Source organism: Elephas maximus, chromosome 4, assembly GCF_024166365.1.
Source record: "Elephas maximus indicus isolate mEleMax1 chromosome 4, mEleMax1 primary haplotype, whole genome shotgun sequence".
NCBI classification, from domain to species: Eukaryota; Metazoa; Chordata; class Mammalia; order Proboscidea; family Elephantidae; genus Elephas; species Elephas maximus.
Genome location: NC_064822.1, coordinates 172,033,988 through 172,059,223, shown reverse-complemented (window position 1 = coordinate 172,059,223; position 25,236 = coordinate 172,033,988). Strand labels below are relative to the sequence as shown.

The window sequence follows — 25,236 nt, the reverse complement described above, 5'->3', positions numbered from 1 at the left end:
GTTGGTGAAGGATATTGAATATACCATGGACAGCCAGAAGAATGAACAAATCTGCCCAGGAAAAAGTACAGCCGCGATGCTCCTTAGAAGCAAGCATGATGATACATCATCTCACATACTTTGGACATGTTATCAGGAGGGATCAGTCCCCGGAGATGGACATTATGCTTGGTAGAGGGCCAGGGAAGAAGACGAAGACCTTCAATGAGGTCCATTGACAGAGTGGTTGCAACAGTGGGCTCAGGGATAACAATGGTCATGAGGATGGCACAGGACCCGGGTAGTGTTTCATTCTGTTGTACATAGGATCACTGTGAGTCGGAAGCGACTCAACGGCATCTAGTAACAACAGCAATAATCTTATTTACCTGGCTTATTAGTGCTATAGCCTAGATTTGGACCTTGTAGCGACATGCTCTCAAGGTAATTACAGATCCTTTGAGAGACCTGAGTGGACGGTAAACTCCTGGAGAAGATAGAGTCGGTTCTTCTCACCTTTGAATCTCAATACCCAGCACACTGTTTAATTAAATGTTAGGCAATGGCCGGGATGAATGAATGGATATTGAATGACAGACCCCCTCCCCAGTGTAGGTTCTGAGAATGTTTTCAACAGTATGTTTTGTCTTTTTCTCACATAATTTTTTCAAATATTTTAAAAACCAAACCCACCATGCTCAAGTCGATTCCAACTCATAGGAACCTTATAGGACAGAGTAGAACTGCCCTGTAGGGTTTTCCAAGGCTATAATCTTTGCGGAAGCGGACTACCACATATTTCTCCCACAGAGCAACTAGTAGGTCAAACCACCAGAGTTTCAGGTAGCAGCTGAGCACTTTAGCCACTGTATCACCAGGGCTTCTAAATATTTTCAGGAGTTGTAGTAGTGAATTCTAAACCAGTGTTTTTCACCTACCAGTCAAGATCCATTAGTCCGTTATGAAATCCACAGCCGGCATTTTGGTTACAAATGGGTAGAACAAAATTGAATTGAACAGAACAGAATAGAATCGAATAGAAAAAAATCAGTGTGATAAATGTTGTTTAGGTCTTGATGTGAAATGTATTTCTTACTGTGGATTATAATAAAAATATTTGAAGAACCCTGTTCTGACTCACTCATTGTACACAACGTAAGCTCTGTGACGGTGTTTTGCTCTCGTTGGGAGCGCTTTTTAAAAATTATCTTACAGTTGATTTATTCATTTACTTGTCCTTCATTTGTAGCATTGTGGTTCTTCTGTCGATAAGAATTGGTACAGAAGAAAGTACATTGATCTCAGAGCAGTTATTTTTGCCCTTAAGGACACTGGGCAAAGCTGACATAGGCCTTTTCTGTTGTGAAGTACACCAGTTTTTGGAATTTAATCAGGGGTAGAACATGTGTGGTAGGAGGGAACCATCCAAATGCCTGAGTTCCTATTCCAGTTTATTGGGGATGCTTTGGGGTCAGTTATTGCTCGCTTACCCCAAGTAGGTTAGAAAAAGAAGGAATTGAAATTTAATTTCAGGGAGATAATGAGCCTTAATGGATTGTTGTTTGTAAAGTGCTTTGGTATCACCTCATTAAAGGCATTTCTGTAGCTTAGCCTCTATTCTAAGCCTGATGGGTTATTTTCTGAAGTAAAGATCCCATTATCACTGAAGTAGTAGTCCCTCGAGTAGATGTGGTCTCTTACATAACACCTTGATAGCTCTTCATACACCATCCGATATACTCTTTAGTGTGTGCCAGGCACTGTGCGTGAAAGCAACAGCAAATACCCTTCCTCTAAGGACGTTGCTCAGCTGCTTTCAGAGCACTGAGTAGTCATTCTTCCCGAAAGAACCGAGCTAGCATTCTTGTTAAGTTACTGTTTGAGTCTTGTGCCCAGAGCTATTGCTGCTGAGTCCAGGGTTCGTGAAATTTCCTGCACATGAGTTTAAAAGTTAGTTGCATAAAATATGACAAAAAACATGGGAATTGACTGTAGTGTCTTAAGAGGAAAAAATGACACATTACTGCAAGATGTCCAAGATTGCAGAAAAGCAGACAGATGGTTAACTGCCGGGGTAATTACCCTCCAGCAGAGTTGGAGTCCTGACCACACCCCAGGTACACAGATAGGCCTAACCTCTTGTTTAGTTTATGGACTTGAAGAGAGAGGCTGCCCTTTTTTTTTAAATTGTGCTTTAGGTGAAAGTTTACAGCTCAAGTCAATCTCTCATACAAAAATTTATATATACATTGTTACGTGACCCTAGTTGCTATCCCTGTAATGTGACAGCACACTCCCCCTTTCCACCCCATATTTCCCGTGTCCATTCAACCAGCTCCTGTCCCTTTCTGCCTTCTCATCTCGCCTCTGAACAGGAGCTGCCCATTTAGCCTCCTGTATCTACTTGAAATAAGAAGCATACTCTTCACGAGTATCATTTTATGTCTTATACTCCAGTCTAATCTTTGTCTGAAGAGTTGGCTTCAGGAGTGGTTTTAGTTCTGGGTTAACGAGAGTCCGGGGTCATGTGTTCTGGGGTTCCTCCAGTCTCAGACCATTAAGTCTGGCCTTTTTACTAGAATTTCAATTCTGCACCCCAGTTTTCTCCTGCTCCATCAGGGACTCTCTGTTGTGTTCCCTGTCAGGGCAGTCATTAGTGGTAGTCATGCACCATCTAGTTCTTCTGGTCTCAGGATGATGGAGTCTTTGGTTTATGTGGCCCTTCTTGTCACTTGGACTAGTATTTTCTTTTTTTCTTTGGTGTTCTTCATTCTTCTTCGCTCTAGGTAGCTTGGGACCAATTGATGCATCTTAGATGGCCTCTCAATAGCTTTTAAGACCCCAGATGCCACTCACCAAAGTGGGATGCAGAACATTTTCTTAATAAACTTTGTTATGCCAGTTGACCTAGATGTCCCCTAAAACCGTGCTTCCCAGACCCCCGCCTCTACTACTCCATCCCTCGAAGTGTTTGGTTGTATTTGGGAAACTTCTTAGTTTTTGGCTTAGTCCAGTTGTACTGACTTCCCCTGTATTGTATGTTGTCCTTCCCTTCACCTAAGATAATTCTTGTCTAGTATCTAGTTAGTGAATACCCCCTCCCTCCCTCACCACCCTCGTAACCATCAAAGACTGTATTCTTCTGTGTTTAAACCTTTTCTTGAGTTCTTATAATAGTGGTCTCATACAATATTTGCCCTTTTGCGACTGACTATTTTCACTCAGCATAATGCCTTCCAGATTCATCCCTGTTATATTTTGTGGGTTCATCATTGTTCTTTATCGTTGCATAGTATTTCATTGTGTGAATATACCATAATTTGTTTACCCATTCATCCATTGATGGGCACCTAGGTTGTTTCCATCTTTTGCTATTGTGAACAGTGCTGCAGTGAACATGGGTGTGCATATATCTATTTGTGTGAAGGCTCTTATTTCTCTAGGATATATTCCAAGGAGCAGTATTGCTGGATCATACAGCAATTCTATTTCTAGCTTTCTAAGGAAGCACCAAATCGATTTCTGAAGTGGTTGTACCATTTTACGTTCCCACCAGCAGTGCATAAGTGTTCTAGTCTCTCCACAACCTTTCCAACATTTATTATTTTGTGTTTTTTGGATTTTTTTGTTGTTGTTGGGGTGAGATGGTATCTCATTGTAGTTTTGATTTGCATTCCTATACTGGCTAATGATCATGAACATTTCTTCATGTATCTGTTAGCTGCCTGAATGTTGTTAGTGAAGTGCCTATTCATATCCTTTGCCTATTTTTTAATTGGGTTGTCTTTATCTTGTTGAAGTTTTGCAATATCTTGTAGATTTTAGAGATTAGGCCCTGATCAAATATGTCATAGCCAAAAATTTTTTCCCAGTCTGTAGGTTGTCTTTTTACTCTTTTGGTGAAGTCTTTTGATGAGCTTAAGTGTTTGATTTTTAGGAGCTCCCCGTTACCTAGTTTCTCTTCAGATGTTTGTGCATTGTTGTGTTTTGTATACTGTTTGTGCCATGTATTAGGGCTCCTAGCATTGTCCCTATTTTTTCTTCCATGATCTTTATTGTTCTAGATTTTATATTTAAGGTTTTGATCCATTTTGAGTTAGTTTTTGTGCATGGTGTAAGGTATCGGTCTTGTTTCATTTTTTTGCTGATGGAGATCCGGTTATGCTAGCATCATTTGGTAGACTGTTTTTTCCCCATTTAACGAACATTGGGCCCTTGTCAAATATCAGCTGCTCATAGGTGGATGAATTTACATCTGGGTTCTCAATTTTTTTCTGTTGGTCTGCGTATCTGTTGTTGTACCGGTATCAGGCTGTTTTGACTACTGTGGCGGTATAATAGGTTCTAAAATGAGGTGGTGTGAAGCCTTCCACTTTGTCCTTCTTCAGTAATGGTTACCTGGGGTCTCTTCCTTTTCTATACTAACTTGGTGATTTGTTTCTCCATCTCATTAAAAAATATCATTGGAATTTGGATCGGGATTGCATTGTATCTGTAGATCACTTTGGGTAGAATTGACATTTTCACAATACTGAGTCTTCCTATCTATGGAGGCTGCTGTTTTAACACCTTTTTTATTGGATGGACTTTATTGGTGCTTAGAAAGTCGCTAACACTAGGACAGATAATAGCCCTTCAATACTAATCTTTTAAAAATTTGATTTTCCTACTCTGATATTCAAATTGTATTTAACTGCTCCTGTGCTGTATAGTCTATGAAGGATTAGAAAAGGAGTTTTAAATTAAAGATCCAGGAATCAACATGTACTGGTATTAATAATAAAGTCAGAGAACAAGCACCTTCTCCCCATTTTAATTTGTATGTATGTGTTTTCTACCTCCTTTGTTTAACTTTTCCATTTAGAAATAAAATTGACTTTTCTTTTCTTGCAGACTCGCTCTTTACTGAGTGTATTTGAAGAAGATGCTGGCACCCTCACGGATTATACCAACCAGCTGCTCCAGGCAATGCAGCGTGTCTATGGAGCTCAGGTATGCTGCTGCCCCCTCACCTGGAGAGGAGCAGAGTAACAGCTCTCTGCCCTCATCTTGAATTTCTCTCAGGAGGTTGAGGAATTTGACTCAGAAAAACACTATCTAAAATTTTGAAATAAAATCAGAATTGTTTCTCTCATTTCTTTTCACTTCAAAAAACTAAGGATAGTCTGTTTTCGTTGCTCAAAAAAGAGAATAATTTTCCTGTAACTAGGTACAGTAGAGAGGGACCACATAACTGCTTATAATTTTTTTTTTTTAATTCAACTCCAAAGGGAAACATTTGAGTCTCCTCTTTCTACTTGTGAATGAGTGGGTTCAGTATTGGATACGTGTTCTTTATCTTTCTCATAAATGGGCAGTCTTAGATGTCAACGTGGGAGGGTAGATATGTTTTTTCAAGTGCTTCCGCTGAAAAGACTTGAGTCACAGCTCTGAAACTAGTGGGTGGCTTCTTTGTTTTGAGGAACAAACATCTCTGGCTTGAAAAACCAAGGAAAATAAATTGCTGAGTAGCAAAAGTAAATCATTTTAAGATTAAGAAGTGCCCATGTGTGTTACTTCCTGAAAGAATGCATGTGAGTTAGCTAGAAATAAAATTCTTTATGTTACAGATTGTCTTAGTTATCTAGTGCTGCTGTAACAGAAATTCCACAAGTGTATGTCTTTAACAAACAAATTTATTCTCTCACAGTTTAGGAGACTAGAAGTCTGAATTCAGGGTGCCAGCTCTAGAGGAAGGCTTTCTCTCTCTGTTGGCTCTGGAGGAAGGTCCTCATCTCCTTTCAGCATTTGTGGGCCTGGCATTCCTTGGAGGTCTCCAAGTGTCTTGGCATCAGTCTTACCCTGGCTCTAGGAGGTTCTCAGCACAGGGACCCTGTATCCAAAGGATATGCTCTGCTCCCAGGTCTTCTTTCATCATGGTAGTGAGGTCCCTCCTCTCTCTGCATACTTCTCTCTCCTTTGATCTCTTCTAAGACAAAAGTTGTGACTTAGGTAAGGTGATGACTTGAATAAGGGTGTGACTTGAATAAGGCAGTGTGACTCAAGATACACCCTACCTTAATCCCACCTCATAAAAGTTCTAGGATTTAAAATGGGGAATATTTACATAATATCACAAAATGCAGGATGATTACATCAGATGAAAACATGGAAGACCATTACACAATACTGGGTGTCATAGATTGAATTGTGTCCCCCCAAAATATGTGTCAACTTGGTTAGGCCACGATTCCCAGTATTGCGTGGTTGTGCTCCATTTTGTGATTTTTGTATGTGTTATAAATCATAATTTCTGCCTGTGATTAAAGAGAGTTAGGATGGGACATAATACCCTTGCTCAGGTCACATCCCTGATCCAATGTAAAGGGAGTTTCCCTGGAGTGTGGCCTGCATCACATTTTTTCTTACAAGAGATGAAAGGGAAGCAAGCAGAGAGTTGGGGACCTCATACCACCAAGAAAGCAGTGCCAAGAGCATAGCATGTCCTTTGGACTTGGGGTTCCTGCGTGGAGAAGCTCCTAGGCCAGGGGAAGATTGATGACAAGACCTTCCTCCAGAGCTGACAGAGAGAGAAAGCCTTCCCCTGCAGCTCATGCCCTGAATTTGGACTTCCCACCTACTAGAGTATGAGAAAATAAATCATCTACTTGTGGTATTTCTGTCATAGCAGCACTAGATGACTAAGACACTGAGAATCATGGCCTAATCAAGTTGACACATATTTTGGCGGGATACAATTTAATCTATGACACACATCAAAATATGGCAACTAGTATTTCTCATTATTGATCCCTTGGTGACTTAAATCTATATGTGTTAATATGTTTCTGTCTTACTGATGATATCAAAGACATACTGTATTTAGTAGTATATAGCTCTTGATACTTATATATAATTTATTATTATTCTTGTTCTATTAATCACTAATTTATTTATGCAAAGGAGCCCTGGTGGCACAGTGGTTAAAGCACTCAGCTGCTAACCAAAAGGTCAGCAGTTCAAACCCACCAGCACTCCGCAGAAGAAAGATGTGACAGTCTGTTTCTGTAAAGATTTACAGCCTTGGAAACCCTGAAGAGCAGTTCTGTTCCGTCCTGTAGTGTTGCTGTGAGTCCGAATCGACTTGACAGCAATGGGCCATTTATCTAACAGATAGTTGAATAACTGTGTGTGAGGCATAGTTGTAAGTTCTGGGGATAGGTCAGTAAACAAAAATTCTTGTCCTGTGGAGCTTATATTTTTTGTGAGGGGAGATAGACAATGAACAAGATAAATACATAAATATATAAAGTATATAGTGTGTTCGATTGTATCCACCATGAGCATGGGGATGATGCAGGACCAGGCGAGAGTTTCGTGCCATTGTGCAGGAGGTCACCATGAGTCAGGGGCCGACTGGACAGCAGCTAACAATAGCATATAGTGTGACAGTAGTTGATAAGTTCTGTGGAGAAAAATTAACCTGGGAAGGGGGGCGGGGACTGTCAGTCTAAATAGGATAGCCTGTTGAGAAGATGACATTTGAATAAGACCCAGAGAGATAAGTGAATGGACTGCGTAGCTCTCTGAAGAGAGAAAGTTCAAGTGCTTATTTTTATTGATGATAAATGAATTGATAAAAGATACTTTCATGGAAGGTTACTTAGTTTTGGGTACATGTGTATATAATTGTTGACAAATAGCCTTTATGAGAGAGACAACTTTGAAATACAGGTGGTAATCATTACAAACTATTTGAGAAGAATGAGAAAGATGATTTTGAAAGGTAGGAAAAGTATTTTCAAGAAAGGGTTCTGTTATGACTGTCGTTAGGATTGTTATTGTTGTTGTGTGCTGATGAATTGATTTCGACCTTATATGATAGAGCAGAACTGTTCCTAGGGTTTCCTAGGCTGTATTCTTTACAGCAGCAGTTCACCAGGTCTTTTCTCACATGGATCGGCTTGTGGGTTCCAACCGCCAACCTTCTGGCTAGTAGCTGAGTGCTTAACCAATGTGCCACCAGGGCTCCTTTTATTAGGATTACTGTAATGAGATTTCTTATAAAGAATAGTATGGACTATGCAATGGGGATCATGCATTTTAAACTGTATAAAAAAAAAATAGGGAAGACTTTTCGTGAAACGCAGTAGGTAGTCAATAAATGCTTGAATGGAATTAAGCATTTATATAACATATATTTGAGTGCCAGCTATAGGTTAGGTACCTGGAGATTATAGAAGTAGACTCAGTTCCTGCAATCAGCTTGTTTACAGCTGAACTGAGAGACAGACAGCCAACTACCAGAAGTTTTAGGGGAGCTAGGAGAGTCACCAACCCAGAGGATTTGCACTGGGCACCGAGAAGGAGGATGATTGTGATAGTTGTGATTTATTGAATACTTCAGAGCTTCCAGGCAGGCACTGTTTCAGAGGCTTTTACATTAATTATCTCATTTAAATTCCTCAACAATTCTGTGATGTGGGCATTGTTATTATTCTCTATAGGTCAAGAGACTAAGGAATTTGAAGATGAGTAACTTGTCCAAGTCCACCCAGTCAGTACATTGGAGAGGAAGTCTGCAGCCCAAGCCCAAACCCTTAATACTAATAATGGGGATGGTTGCCTGAACTAGGGAAGTGACAGTAGCTATGGAAAGAAGTGGTTGTATTTCAGAAGTGTTTAGAAGGCAGATTGGTGGTATGAAGAGGTAGGGTGAGTAAGGGATAACCGAGCTCTTTGCCTTGAATGGAGTGCATAGATGGTAGAGCCTGGCAAGAAGAACAGGGTGTGTTTTGGGGATGAGGGATGGGAGGAGGCAGCTCATACTTCCAAGACTGATTTTGAAGTGTCCATGGGGGATTTTTTATGGGGGATTAGGAAACCCTGGTGGCATAGTGGTTAAGAGTACACCTGCTAACCAAAAGGTTGGCAGTTCGAATCTACCAGGTGCTCCTTGGAAACCCTATGGGAGCCATTCTACTCTGTCCTATACAGTCACTGTGAATTGGAATTGACTTGACAGTAGTGTTTTTTTTTTTTAAATAATGGTGCATTAAAGTGGGAAAAGATGTCTTGAAAGTTCAGATCCAGAGTTCAGGGCTGGAGATGTATATTTGTAAACTATGTAATGTTATACAAGTGTAAATTATTAATTAGATCTCATTTTGACTACCAAAAGAATGAAGTACTCATTTGTGATTTTGTTTGTTTGATTTGGTAAGACATTCAGAATTCAGGGTCATGAGTGCTTTGTTGATTTTTTTAAAGCTGTGTTTATTCATATTATATGTTTTTGTATTTTTCCTGAAACATTTTTAACGTAACAAAAATAGGGATTTTTACTGGGCTTATACCTGAGCTTGTTTGCTCTTCAGTGGTTTGAATATTGTCATTAAATGATTTGTCTCCTATTTGAGGCCTTAAAGGCCCAAAGCTCAAAGGAGTGTATTTCTGCCACCCCCAAGAGTCTCCGTTCTGCCTTTCCATGTCTGTCAGAATCATTTACTTGGAGATATCCAGACACCCTATTATGCCTTTTTTTTTTTTTTTTTTTGAACTAGAAAACTACATTTTGCCAAAATTAAGTTGGTCTTGCATTCCAAGAGGCTATAACCAGCTTTTAATTCACACCACATGACCATCACGTGGGTACTCCTACTGGCCAGAAACCCATTCCCCTGCCTCACAGTTTCCTGCAGCAGATGCTAGTGAGAATGTCCGGTCAGCGCTGCCAAACTCAGCCACTGATTCAAACAGTGATCAGCTGTATTCACGTTGGCTGGGTGAGGGTCAGTTGGGTTTTCAGGTTTCTTTGAAAGCTCGTGTTATTTTTTTAGTTTAAAAAAAAAAAAAATTCTGACTCCTCTTTGATCAGTTTGTTTGGGTGTATATTAAGGTAGTAAAACTTCTCAATGTCTTCACTGAAGTTTTTCTTCCCTAAGTTATGTTTTCTTGGTTTAATATCACTTTATTTTTTAAAGACTGTGCCCCCAGGCATGCTGAATTAGATTTAAAAAAAAAAACCAAACCCAGTGCTGTGGAGTCGATTCCGACTCATAGCGACCCTATAGGACAGAATAGAACTGCCCCACAGAGTTTCCAAGGAGCGCCTGGCGGATTCGGACTGCCGACCCTTTGATTAGCACTGTAGCACTTAACCACTACGCCACCAGGGTTTAAACTTAAAATTTCATTTTTTAAGACAGAGGCACTTAGCAAGATGTATTTCTTCATGATTATATTTTAAAAACCAGGTTTATGCTGCTGATAAATGATAAATAGTCATAAAAGTTAGATATTTTAACCAGACCACATGGTAAATTTCTAGATTCTGATAAAGCGAATGCTGCTCAGACCTTCACTGAGAAAGAGGAAGAGTGAGAAAAACTGAAGGAAAGTTGTGTGAGCCGTTTTGCTGATTGTAGCTGGTTTAAAGGAAATTTATTTGGCCCAAGCTCTGGGGTAAAGCTGTAGGCTATGGCTGTTTTCAGCATCTTACATTAGACCCTGGAGTTGCATCTGATCTCTTAACTGTTAAGTGTGCCTTTGCACAGGGTGGGAACTCCATTGTGGGTTATTTGAATGAAGGAAGCTGTACAGATCTCTACTGTATTAATGAAGCACAGAGATCTGTTGTATACATATTCAGTTAAATCTGCTCAGATTTTGTATTTAGTACATTTGATAGGATACTTGTTTTGATTCTGTATACCTGCATAATTTCTGTTTCATTTTTTTAATCTTTTAAAATGGATATAACAGAGTCTGACCATGAAATCTGCTTAGGTACTCTGCTGTTCTCATCTCAGATATTTTACTGAAGAAAACAAGCAGGTGAAGTGATGTTCCTGGCTGCTGGCAGTAAGACTGTTCCCGGAAGTATGAGTGAAACCTTGTAGCTCTCATACCCTTCCTATCTCCTCTAACTGGTGACCAGCCTCTGTCATTGGCTCGGGTAGTCTGGATGGAATTTTTTGACATGAGAATCATGGTTAAGACTCTTTCATATTCCTTCAGCCACTCAGGCTTAATCAAACATAGTCACATGTCTGTAACTGCTCTTAACCAAACGTTTTAGAGTTCAGGACTACTGATCCTAAAAACTGAAACCCTGAATTGGAAGTGGGAATAGTATCTTCTCAAATTGGGGTAAAGTCAGTTGCAGGGGATAAGAATGAAATACTTAGAAGGGAAAATATGCATAAATCTAGTATAAAAAAGAAAATATTTTTCTTTAGGAATGGTGATAAATACAGATACCGAGTTAAACAAATTAATGTACCTACTGGGAACATAGACAGAAACAAATAAACTACCCAGACTGACTCAAGAAGAAAAATCTCAACAAACCCATAACAAGTGAAGAGATCAAATCAGTAGTCAAAAATCTCCCAACCAAAAAAAAAAAAAATCCTGAATCAGATGGCTTCACTGGGAAACTCTACCAAACATTTAAGAAAGAATTAAAACCAATCCTTCTTAAACTCTTCCAAAAAGTAGAAAAGAACATATCCTAATTCATTCTATGAGGCCAGGATTACACTGATACCCAGCTAGACAAAGACATAATGAGAAAAATACAGACCAATATCGCTTATGAATATAGATGCAAAAATGTTCGATAAACTACTAGCAAACCATATCCAACATCATATTAAGAGGATTATACACCAAGACCAAGTGGGATTTATTTCAGGAATGCAAAAGTGGTTTGACAATAGACAATCAATATTATACACACTAAAGGTGCTGTCTGACACATAGCGACCCCACATACGACAGAGCAAAACACTGCCCGGTCCTGCACCGTCCTCACGATCGTTGTTATCCTTGAGCTGTTGTTGCAGCCACTGTGTCAATCCATCTCATTGAGGGCCTTCCTCTTCTTGTTGACCCTCTACTTTAGCAAGGCTGATATTCTTCTCCAGAAACTGATTCCTCCTGATAACATGTCCAAAGTATGTGAGATGATGTATCACCATCCTTGCTTCTAAGGAGCATTCTGGCTTTATTTCTTCCAAGACAGGTTTGTTCACTCTTTTGGCAGTCCATGGTATATACAATATTCTTCACCAACACCATAATTCAAAGGCATCAACTCTTCTTCGGTTTTCCTTATTCACTGCCCATCTTTCACATGTATATGAGGCAAAAGAAAACACCATGGCTTGGATGAGGGTCTCCTCAGTCCGTACATCTTTGCTTTTTAACACTTTAAAGAGGTCTTTTGCAGCAGATCTGCCCAACACAATGCGATGTAGAAGGAAATGAACCACACGATCATCTCAATCAACAGAGAATAGGCATTTGACAGAATCCAACACCCTTTCATAATGAAACACTCAACAAACTAAGACTCAGGGAAATTTCTTCAATATGATAAAGGGCATGTATGAAAAACCCACAGATAACATCATTGGTCCATGTTCAACCATTCAGGAGGTAAGCATATGATCAAGAACCCATGATACTGAAGGAAGAAGTCCAAGCTGCACTGAAGGCATTGGCGAAAAACAAGGCTCCAGGAATTGATGGAATACTCACTGAGATGTTTGAACAAATGGATGCAGCTCTGGCAGCGCTCACTTGTTTATGCCAAGAAATTTGGAAGACAGCTACCTGGCCATCTGACTGGAAGACATCCATATTCCTGCCTGTTCCAATGGAAGGTGATCCAGCAGAATGCAGAAATTATCGAACAACATCACACACAAGTAAAATTTTGCTGAAGATCATTCAAAAGCAGCTACAGCAGTACATCAACAGGGAACTGCCAGAGATTCAAGCTGGATTCAGAAGAGGATGTGGAACGAGGGATATCATTGTTGATGTCAGATGAATCTTGGCTGAAAGAAAATACCAGAAAGATGTTTACCTATGTTTTATTGCGTATGCAAAGGCATTCGACTGTGTAGATCATAACAAATTATGGATAACATTGCAAAGAATGGGAATTTCAGAACACTTAATTGTGTTCACGAGGAACCTGTGCATAGACCAAGAGGCAGTTGTTGGAACAGAACACGGGGATACTGCGTGGTTTAAAATCAGGAAAGGTGTTCATCTGGGTTGTATCCTTTCACCATACCTATTCAGTCTGTATGCTGAGCAAATAATCCAAGAAGTTGGACTCTGTGAAGCAGAACATGATATCAAGATTGGAGGAAGACTTGTTAACAACTTGCAATATGCAAATAACACCACCTTGGTTGCTGAAAGCAAAGAGGACTTGAGGCACTTACTGATGAAGATCAAGACTACAGCCTTCAGGATGGATTACAGCTCAATGTAAAGAAAAGAGAAATTCTTACAACTGGACCAATAAGCAACATCATGATAAATGGAGAAAAGATTGAAGTTGTCAAGGATTTCATTTTACATGGATCCATAATCAATGTCCATGGCAGCAGCATTCAAGAGCTCAACCGATGTATTGTATTGGACAAATCTGCTGCACAAGACTTCTTTAAAGTGTTACAAAGCAAAAATGTCACTCTAAGGACTAAGGTGAACCTGACCCAAGCCTTGGTGTTTTCAGTTGCTTATATTCAGGCTAAAGCTGGACGAATGAATAAAGAAGACTGAAGAATTGATGAATTCAAACTATAGTATTGGTGAAGAATATCGAATATACCATGGACTTCAGAAGAATGAACAAATCTGTCTTGGAAGAAGTACAGCCACAATACTCCTTAGAAGCAAGGATGGTGAGATTTCACCATACATACTTTGGGTATGTTATCAGAAGGGACCCCTCCCTGGAGAGGGACATCAGGCTTGGTTAAGTAGAAAGTCAGCAAAAAAGTGGAAGACCCTCAACGAGGTGACTTGGCACAGTGATTGCAACAATGGGCTCAAGCATAACAACAGCTGTGAGGATGGCACAGGACAGGGCAGTGTTCCATTCTGTTGTACATAGGGTCTCTGTGAGTAGGAAGTGACTCGGCAGCATCTGACAACAAAGATGTTATCTGTGGGTTTTTCATACATGCCCTTTATCATATTGAAGAAATTTCCCTGAGTCTTAGTTTGTTGAGTGTTTCATTATGAAAGGGTGTTGGATTCTGTCAAATGCCTATTCTCTGTTGATTGAGATGATCGTGTGGTTCATTTCCTTCTACATCGCATTGTGTTGGGCAGATCTGCTGCAAAAGACCTCTTTAAAGTGTTAAAAAGCAAAGATGTACGGACTGAGGAGACCCTCATCCAAGCCATGGTGTTTTCTTTTGCCTCATATACATGTGAAAGATGGGCAGTGAATAAGGAAAACCGAAGAAGAGTTGATGCCTTTGAATTATGGTGTTGGCGAAGAATATTGTATATACCATGGACTGCCAAAAGAGTGAACAAACCTGTCTTGGAAGAAATAAAGCCAGAATGCTCCTTAGAAGCAAGGATGGTGATACATCATCTCACATACTTTGGACATGTTGTCAGGAGGAATCAGTTTCTGGAGATCATCAGGGTTGGTAAGGTAGAGGGTCAGCAAAAAGAGAAAGGCCCTCAGTGAGATGGATTGACACAGTGGCTGCAACAACAGGCTCAAGGATAACAACGATCGTGAGGACGGTGCAGGACCAGGCAGTGTTTCGCTCTGTCGTACGTGGGGCCATTATGTGTCAGAACTAACTCAGCAGCACTTAATGACAACATCATTGATGTGTATAACGTTGTCTATTTTCGAACCACTTTTGCATTCCTGAAATAAATCCCACTTGGTCTTGGTGTATAATCCTCTTAATATGGTGTTGGATGTGGTTTGCTAGTAGTTTATTGAACATTTGTGCATCTGTATTCATAAGGGATATTGGTCTATATTTTTCTCGTGATGTCTTTGTCTAGCTGGATATTAGGGTAATTCTGGCCTGGTAGAATGAATTAGGATGTGTTCCCGTCTCTTCTTTTTGGAAGAGTTTAAGAAGGATTGGTTTTAATTCTTTCTTAAATGTTTGGTAGAGTTCCCCAGTGAAGCCATCTGATCCAGGACTCTTTTTTGTTGTTCTTGGGAGGTTTTCAATTACTGACTTGATCTCTTCACTTGTTCTGGGTTCGTTGAGGTTTTTCTTCTTGAGTCAGTTTGGCTAGTTTATATGTTTCTGTCCATGGGTGGCACAAACCATTAAACGCTCTACTATTCACCGAACGATTGGTAATTTGAATCCATCCAGAGGTTCCTCAGAAGACAGGTCTGGTGATCTGCTTCTGAAAGGTCACAGCCTTTAAAACCCTATGGAGCTGTTCTACTCTGCACAGTAGAACAGAGATGGGGATGGTCACTATGAGTCGGAACTAACTCCGTGGCAACGCTTTTCTAGGATCCATGTGTTTCATCTGAGTTATCTAGTGTTAGCATACAATTGTTATGGTATTCTCTTATGATCCTTTTTATTTCTAATTGGTCAGCAGTAATATTCTCACTTTTATTCCTCATTTTAGTTACTTGCATCTTTTATCTTTTTTTCCTTGTCAGTCTGGCTAAAAGAGCCAACTTCTGGATTCGTTGATGCTATCTATTGTCAGAGCTGTGTATTTTAATAAAAGTAATAGCCTCCCTTTATTAGACACATAAAAGTGCCACACACTAGGTTAGCCATCTTCTGTGCATTCTGTCATTTAGCTTTCACAATGAGGGAGAGGTATTATAATATGTGTTTACAGATGAGGAAACTGGACTTAGGAGGTCATGTAGCTTGCCTAAGGTCATATAACTGCTGAGTGGTAGAACCAGAATTTGAACTCAGGTCTTTGACTCCAAAGTCTGCACTCTTACTGTTTACCATATACGTACTCATTTGATACAGTGGTCTCCAGAAATGGTAGGAGAGCCTAAGGAAGTGTGAACTTTCAAAGGTTGTCCTTGTCACTGTAGAAAAACAACCCCCATTTATCAGCCTAACAGTTTTGTACGCTGTTAGAGGTAGGACCCAATTCCTTTTTGTATTCCAGAGTAACTTTCCTTATTTAATTTTTATTCAGAATTGTTTTAATCGATACATTTTAATACCCCTGAAAACCAGTCAAATAGAAGTTTATGTGATGGGAACTGAGAGAAAATGTGTATGTAGCCTTGAGTATGAGGGTGCAGAGGTCCTGGATGGTTGCTGAAAACAACTTCATGGACTTGGGTTCCTGCACTTGGTTTGCGTATGTGGTCTTATGCTGGCGTTGAAGGTTTTCAGATTTGCACAAAAGATTGTTCTGGTCTACGGTCATTCACTTAGGTACAAGTGTTAAGTGTGTGACCTTTGAGTTCCAATCTTGGCTCAGATGCCTGCTGCATGACCTTAGGTAAGTCACTGGATTGCCTGAGTTTCCTCATCTGTCAAACAGAGGTCATTATAATACCTCGTGGGGCTGTTGTGAGGGTTGATAGAGTTACTGCCTATGCTAAGTGTCAAGATCAGTATGCAGCACAAAGTGCTCTCAGTGCTAACATAACCATCTTCCAAGTCTTAGAATAATTGTAGTTATGATGGCTCTCTACACTAGAGCTGCTATTTGGGTTAAATAGAAGTGTGATCCTCTAATCCTGACTTTCTTGAAGGAGCAATATGTACTTGCTTTCTTCACTTCCTCACTGGATATTTGATATTTGCTCCTTAGGGCACCTTAATCTGGTCTTCATCCCAACCCCGTGGCAGGGGGCTGCCTAAGGGGGACTAGTCAGGAGACCATTTAAAGAAGTTGAGCAAAAGGTCAAAAAGGGTCTGGCCTCTCCATAATCAGCCCCTGGGCAGCATCTGATTCTGTGAATAATACCGCCTTTGAAATGGTCTTGTGACAAGATATGTCCTGGGTCTCTTCCTAGTTTCTACCCATCGTTCTCTTTCCTGGTACCTTTTTTGCTGACTGTTCCTTAAGTCTTGGTGTTCTCCAAAGTTCCATCGGAAGCCCTCTCTAGTTACACTCTATTTGCCCGCTGGGCAATGATAATCATTTCTAAATCTCTGTTTTTAGCCTTTGTCTCTTTCCTAATCTCTAGGTCTACATTCCAAACAACTTTTGCCTATTGTCATTTTTTGGTCTTACCCAGGCTATTGCAGTGCTCTCCTAAACCGTCTTCCAGTCCAGGAAGGTTTCTTCTGCCTTCAGTTCTCCCTCCACCCTATAGCTAGATACAACTCAACCACGCTGAAACCTCCCTTTGCTGCCCCTGCTTAAGATGCTTCTGTGACTCCCTATAATCACAAGGTGAAACTTTAAACTTCTCAGCAGGACACATGAAACTCTTGGTGAGCTGAGCATTAGCCGCCTCCTCTAGCCTCGTCTGTGGCTGATCCTGGATGTACCAGGCACTCTACACACTTTATGCCTTTGCTGTGCTGTTCCTGCTGCCAGGAATCCCCATCAACTTCTTGCCCTGGCAAATGACCTCCCCAGCCTTTAAGACTATCCTCAAGTTTGAGAAGGTATCTCTGTCACTGTTCGTTCTTTCCCTCCTTGCCTAGCCAAAGTGCCGTTCACCTGAATGCCCAAGTGTACTTGTTGGTCAGAGTACTTAAGGTTGAGTAGGGGTTCCTTAATCCTGTGTGGACTGTGAGCTCCCAGCGAGCAGATTTTCTGTACTTCTGATGCAGGGCACCTTACCTGGCCCCATTAAATGTTTGATAAATAAGGATTGAATGGGATTGAATTTAGGACATCTGCTCCTAAAAGTCAGCACATCCCAACTCTTCTCTTCATTGTCATTCCCAAATCTGTATTCCTTCCTCAGTTCCTTAGCTAAGGGCACTGTCCTCCACCCAGTCATCCACACTGGAAGCCCAGTTTTCTTTGACTCCTCCTTCCTTCACACTCACTGCATCATGTTTTTGCCGCAGAAGTCCCTCTCAGATCTATGATTTCTTACCCTTTTTCTGGCTCAGTCTCAGACCCTTTTTGATCTTTTCCTCAACTTCTTCACATGGCTTCCTGACTAGTCCCCCTCAGGCCATTCTCTCTCTCCCCCTCTGGTGTTTCCTTCCCACTATAGCCCCTTAGGAGTCCCAGTGGTGTAGTGGTTAAGAACTCAGCTGCCAACAGAAAGGTCAGCAGTTTGAATCCACCAGCCGCTCCTTACAAATTCTGTGGGGCAGCTCTACTCTGTCCTATAAGGTCACTATGAGTTGGAATCGACTCGACAGCAACAGGTTTGGTTGGTTTAGTTTATGGCCACTTATGGTTTTTCTATATAGCTCATGTCTGATCTTGTCATTCTCCTGTCCGAGTTCCTCAGCGCTTCTCTGTTTGCCTCCAGTCAAATAAATAAAGTCCAAGTCCTCAGCAGGCAGCCCCTAGTGTTCTGCCCCAAATGCAGTTTTTCAGCCTTTGATCTTGCTGCCCTCCTCACTACCCCTATGCCTAACTTGCCTCGAGGGACTCTTGAACTAGTGGGGCCTTGACCCCCAGCTTGTGGTGAACACTGAGATGAAAGAGAGTTTGAACCACTTTGCTTTAGGCAACATCTCTGACCAAATACTCGGTATAAATATTCGGTATAGATTGAAGCAAATGCCTACATTTTGACTTGACTCCTGAAGGCTTTCCTTTGTCCCTGTTCCCACCCTCTCCATTCCCATTCACCATGGATGATGCTGCCTGTAGAGGCCTTTGGCTGGTTTCAGGTGACAGTTGCAGTTAGTAAGCTCTCTGTCCCATGGTAAGCTAAAACATCCCCTTGCCAGAAGCTCTGTTTTCCTTTCATCTTTGCTAACCACTTGTCTCTCTCCCTTGGCAACAGCCTTGGGAGTTCCTGTTTAACACAGGAGATACTGTCAATTAACCTTTTGTCAAATTGTCTTTTTCCAGGATTCCTATGAGGCATCAGAGAGTACAGATAGAAAGTAGGGAGCTATTCCAGGGTGTCAAAAAGAACCGTACTCATGGAAATCCATTTCAAATTGGAATTTTAGGCCACCTCTTTTGCATGACTATAGAAAGTCTGGGAATTATGTTCATATCTAAAGGTCCTGGAAGGCCTGCCCCCTGAGTACTACTAACTAGATACAGTTTTGGACTTTGGGTCAGAATAACCTATTGTTAAGAACTTGGATTTTAAGATTTAGACCTGAGTTGAGACTGTGCCATACCAATCACTAGGGTATAATTTTAGAAAATTGTTTATCATTTCTGAACCTCAGTCCCCTCATATGTAAAATAGGGATAATAACAGTACGTACCTCATAGGTGCATATAAAAGACTAAATGTGATAATATATGAAAAATGCTTGACAACAATGTCAAGTACCTAGAAAAGACCCAATAAATGTTAGCAGCTGTCTTTATTATTGTTACTACTAATATGTACTCTTCAACCAAACTCTAGTTTTGTAGGTCTTATTGCAGAGATAAATAGCTGGGTGTGGGCTAATTACATGATGTTGGTAAAGTATTTCATAAGACCTTTGTGTACAGTAGATTAAGCATGAGTCAGATTAAAGTTGGTCGAGTTCAAAAGACTCTTGACATAATGTGTCTCCCAGGAGAGATTCATTTCCTTTCAGGGCAGGTGACAGGCCATTTCGTAGATATATTTTCCAGTGCAATTGTACTGATAGAACAGAATCTTAATTGGCTTTGCACTGTGAAAATAAAACATATTTGAAAATACACAGCATGAGGTATTTCTAGGTGAGACCCGCAGGGTCTAATTGTACAAAATAGTTTTGGAAAGCAGCCGTTTATGTTGTGACCCTTCATCCCTGAGCTGTGGTGGATGGAATTTGTGTACGTGGCATATGAGTGTTCTCCCGTTTTGCCCTGGGTGCAACTGACGCCAGCCAGCTCCTGGCAGCTTTCCCATTACTATTCAGAGCACTTGCCGGTGAGTTCTAAACCAAAACCAAAAACCAAACCCGGCACCATCAAGTTGATTCTGACTCATAGCGACCCTATAGGACAGAGTAGAGCTGCCCCATAGGGTTTCTAAGGAGCAGCTAGTAGATTCAAACTGCTGACCTTTTGGTTAGCAGCTGAGCTCTTAGCCACTGTGCCACGAGGACCCAGTGAGCTCTAAAGAAGGAGAGAATTCAAACAAAGTAGAGAATTCAGACAGCCTATGGTCCCTGCTTTTTATGATGGCCTAGAGGGTAATTATCATATCTATTGACTGGTCTCTAAAGGATGCACATATGGGAGAGTACTATTTTGGAGTTAGCTAAAATAAAGAATGAATTAGTACAGTAGAAAATATTCCTCAAATCTGAAATAGTATAGCTTAATGGAGAACCTTTTTTTTCTGAAGGAGGTGTGGCAGAAGAGTGGGTCTTTTGATATGCTTACTGTCTAAAGCCGGGTTGGTAAACTATGGCCCTTGGGTTGGCCGCTTGTTTTTGTAAATAAAGCTTTATTGAAACGAAGCCATACTCGTTTGTTTATGTATTGTTTATGGCTGTTTTCATGCTACAATAGCAGAGTTGAGTAATTGTAACAGAGACCATATGGCCCATAAGCCGAAATATTTACTGTCTGTCCCTTTACAGAATGTTTGTCAACCCCAGTGTAAAGCATAGGCCTTCTCATCTCTTCTCTTTTAGTAGGACTTGGGATCATAGAGAGTGGTAGCAGGTTTTAGAGTTGGACAGACCTGAATTCACATCCAGCCCTGCCACTAACTGGAAACCCTGGTGGCATAGCGGGTAGGTGCTACAGCTACTAGCCAAAAGGTCGGCAGTTCGAGTCTGCCAGGCACTCCTCCGAAACTCTATGGGGCAGTTCTGCTCTGTCCTGTAGGGTCATTGTGAATCGAAATCAACTCAGCGGAGACAGGTTTGGTTTTGGTTTCCTGCCACTAACTAGCTGTGTGACTTTGGGCAGGTGGTTTAACCTCTCTGTGCCTCAGTTACCTCATCTGTAATATCAATTTAATAATCGAACTTACCTTCCTGAATTGTCAGAATTAAATGAGATAATGCATGGAGTGCACTTAGTGCAGCATCTGGCATGAGTTAAGCACTCAGTAGGTGTTAGTTGCAATTGTTATTACCATTCTCTGGGTCAGGAGGTTATATTCCATATAGCGCTGCCCCAAGGTAAACGCCAAAGTAATTGAACAAATCCATCTTAAACCCACTACGACTAACTCAGGGAAGAGGAGCAAGGAATTGCTGATACAGCAGCGTGTCAGCCCAGTGAGTGGGATAAGACCTTTATCCCCATGCACTCTGATCTTCAAAACAGCTTTTTAGGGACAGTGGTCAACAGGTAGTATTTCCGAGTCATTGTTTCCCACTTGTGACGTTTCCTTGTAGGTTAAGAAGTATTTTTCCCCTTCCACACCGTGATTCTAGATAATTGCTTTAAACTTTAGATATATCTTTTAATGTTCATTCGTTCATTCAGCAAACATTTATTAAGTTCCTGCTGTGTGCTAGGAACTATTGCAGATTGCTGTCTAAATGAAGGACACAGTGCTTGTGGATCTGCTTGCTGGCTTTCTACATGGCTTGACTACATGGCTACCAGCTCTGGTCAGTTTCGAAAGGGGGAGCAAAGCAGTGGGATGCCACAACCAGGAACTTTTATTCTGTTTGCCTGACTTTACTCTGGAGGAAGAAGGATGAGAGTCATGCCCTCATGCCCTGTTAATGTCTGTTCTTTTGGGCAAATTGAGGAAGTCAGGCCACAGGTTGTCCAATTGTCTGCAAAAAGGATGCAAAAAGTGGGATTGGGCACTGATGGGTCTTGCAAATGAGAACCAAGAGCAATAAAACAACTCCTGCAGAGTTACTGAACTCTGAACTAAAGAAACTCTGAACTTCCTCTTAAAGGAACAGCAAACCCGGGAGAATGAGAAACTAGGCAGAGGCCTAGGCTGAGAAGGTGGAGGCCAGTGGCTGCCACTCATGTGTGCCAAGTCACCCTCAGTGGCTCTACCCCTCTCTTAAGAATTAGCCTGTCCCTGAATAAGGCTTATCTGAAGATAAGCTTTAACTGAGCTTCAGAAGTGTAAAGTATGTTGTCCAGAAAACTGCTGTGTAGCCATAGATTGTTGTTGTTGGGTGCCATTGAGTCGATTCCGACTCATAGTGACCCCATGTAACAGAGCAGAACTGCCCCGTAGGGTTCGTACAGAACCAGATTGCCAGACCTTTTTCCTACAGCGCCCTTGGGTGGTTTCAAAGTGCTAGTCTCTTGGTTAGCAGGTGAGCACTTAACCATTGCTTCACCAAATAAGAGGAGAGGAAAATGGGCGGTATTGGGCAGTAAAAAATGGCTCAAAAAAGCATTGCAGATCTTGAAGAGTAATGCTTTCCTTAGCTTTCTGGGACACTTGGGCTTAGCTGTGCTTCTGTGTTACTGTCTGTCATTTCTGACCTAGTGCTCTAAGTGGTAGAATCTGAGCATGTTGCAGCACTACTTAAGTTCTAATTGCGCTTAGAATACAGTCTGAATTCTGGGCCATGGGGTCCTGCATGCACTAACCTCTGCCGGCACTGCCAGTCTTGTTCACCTTGCACCCCTCAGCTGTTGCTCCAGCTACACTCCGCCTCATAGGTCTTCAAACAGGCTGTGCTCTTCTTCCTCATGTTGTCCCTCCTTCTAGACAGTGTGTCCCCATGGCTGACTTTCTATAGGTGTCTCTGGAAACATCTCTTCCTTAGAGACCGTCTAGGTCCTTCTGTCATAGCCTCCTAATGCATCCAGTGTTTTCCTTTCCAGTTCTCATCATATTTGTAATTTTTGATGTCTGCTTTCTCAGTAAGCCCTGTAAGGACATAGTCCATGTCTTTGTTGTTCTCCCCTCTACTCCTGGCACTTAACATAATGTTTGGCACATTATACTTGCTTGCTATGTTTACTGACTGAATGAATGATTAGAAGGAACAGTGATTTGGAAAGGTTTTAAAAAAATAAGGTTTAACCTTTTAATTTGTTTTTGTCTTGTTTCCAAATAATTTTTGAGCAAAGTATTGTTTCATAGGCACACACACATCTTTTAAGGAATTCTCTGACATGACTTTTTTCATTGACTACATATGCACTGGACAAATCTTACTTTTCTCTCTACAGAATGAGATGTGCCTGGCCACTCAACAGCTTTCTAAACAACTGCTGGCATATGAAAAACAGGTAAATTGATGTGTGTATATGATGCTGTACTCTGGACTTCTTTAAGTGGAGTTCTTTTAAAGGAGTTTTCCAGTGGCATCTTTTAGAAGCTTTCTTCTCTTCCTTTTTTTTCCCCCTGTAATCTTTTCTTTTGTCTTTTTTTCCCTTTACACTGACAAATTCTAACTGGTGGTCATCCTAAAGTCTTTATGATGTATTCTAATTGGCCTACAGAAATAATCAACTGCCCCTTGAGGGTTCATAGTCTTTGATGGACTACAAATGAATCAACTCTAAACAACTCCAGGAAATAAACATTTAAATAAAGATACCATTATGTCCAAGCAGAAGAGTGATGGCCAGCCAGAGGCCATTGAGGACATTGCTGAGGCAAGGCAAGGAGAAAGCTCTACTTTTCTTCAGTAAACTCTTCTGACATGATGTGCTCTTGAGAGAAGAGAGGAAGCTGGTGTGGAGGGCAGTGTATGGTGGGGCTGTGCTGTAGTGCCACGTCCGGCATTCAGATGACACCTGGCTCTTTTATTCTTTGTTTTTAGAATTTTGCTCTTGGCAAAGGAGATGAAGAAGTAATTTCTACGCTCCAGTATTTTTCCAAAATGGTGGATGAGGTAAGATAGTGACCTGGCAAATTTGTATTTGATTCTTTCTTGAGCTTTCTTTCATCTTTATTTTGGCCCACTTTACACTTACAGGTATCTACTTAAATATCCTGGATCTCAGCTTGTTGATCTTCCAAGGTTCATTGCAGAAAGGAAGTTGTATACTGTTATGTTTATTTCTGGTTTGAGGGGAAAGCCTTTGATATACATGAACAATAGACCAGAAGAAAGATTTCTTAGACCCATTTCCCAAGGAGGGTTTCATACACCCATTTTTCTAGCCGTGGGGTATAGCACATTTGCAATATTTGTGAAAACAAATGTTGTTAGAGGAAAAATGCATAAATCAATTATAAGATATATATATAAGAGCTCAGATACTATTGTTCTGGGAAGAACCCTCTTCAAAATTAGGCAAGTATAAACAGTCCCATCTTTCAAAGAGTTTGCAGTACTTAAAATAGAAAATCATGATAAAGAGTAAACAAAAAAGAGGATGCGCAGGTGTCGTTCAAATGTACAGTCATTGATACGAAGTAGACACTGTCTTCAATTTGAAAAATCAGAAACTTTCATATAAAATTGTACTGGTTATATTTCCATTCATTCAGCAAATCAGCCAAACAAGCCATTATTCCATTCAACAAACATTTATTGACCACTTACTGTTTAGCGGACATTGTTGTTGGCACTGGGGATAAAACAGTGAACAGGTCATCCAGCTCTTATTGAGCTGCTGCTTCCATCCAACTATGGTGGCTCTCTTTAAAATGTGTGTTGAAATGGATGAATATCTATTCCTGAAGAAGAGGAGGATGAATAGGAAATGTAATTAGAGAGGGAAAAAAGACAAGGTTTTTTTTGGAGGGTGGGTGAGGAATTTCTCTTAATTAACAGTGAATAGACAATCCAGGGGGAGGGGAGGGGAAGAAGTGAGAGCCTGCACCCGCTGAAGTCCTGTGTTTTCTTGGCTAGAAGAACGCTGCTAAGGAAATGTGGTTAGTTGTTGGATCCCCAGAACCAAGATTTCCAGTTTAAAATATTTACTCACAACCACATTTTCACGGGCAGGAATGATTCTTTAGTGGGGGTTGAATGATTCCCAAAAGATGGAAGCCTGCAAGTGTGATTCTGTAGGTAGCATCCTGCTGTGAGTTGGAATCAACTCGACTGCAGCGGGCTTGGTTTTGGGTTTTACAATGGCGTCTGTGGAGTAGTGGTTAAGAGCTGTGGCTGCTAACCCAAAGGTCGGCAGTTCGAGTCCACTAGCCGCTCCTTGGAAACCCTGTGGGGCAGTTCTCCTCTGTCCTGTGGGGTTGCTGTGAGTCTGAGTTGACTCAACAGCAACAGGTTAGGTTTTTGGTTCTATAATGACGTCCTAGAAGTTCACCCCACTATCCATCTGTCAGTTTGCCATACTACAGTGACTTCCGTGTTGCCGTGATGATAGAAGCCATACCACCAAGGTCACCCATGGTGAACAGGTTTCAGGGGAACTTCCCAAGTAAAACAGGCTAGGAAGAAGGGCCTGGCAATCTACTTCGGAAAATTAGCCACTGAAAACCTATGGATCACAGAATATTGTCCAAGATTCTGACTTGCTTACTTTGGACACGTCCTTAAGAGG

At 41.0% G+C, this 25,236-nt stretch overlaps 1 protein-coding gene across 2 annotated transcripts in view; it reads left to right on the top strand.

Annotated features, from left to right (window-relative positions):
* The window catches only part of APPL2 (adaptor protein, phosphotyrosine interacting with PH domain and leucine zipper 2), a 64,547-nt gene that overhangs the window by 5,391 nt on the left and 33,920 nt on the right, over positions 1-25,236 (top strand). For both annotated transcript variants that reach the window (XM_049884235.1, XM_049884234.1), the window contains exons 2-4: positions 4,873-4,971; positions 22,951-23,010; positions 23,547-23,618. In XM_049884235.1, the coding sequence (XP_049740192.1) occupies positions 4,873-4,971; positions 22,951-23,010; positions 23,547-23,618 (231 nt within the window). The remainder of the gene's footprint in view (positions 1-4,872; positions 4,972-22,950; positions 23,011-23,546; positions 23,619-25,236) is intronic.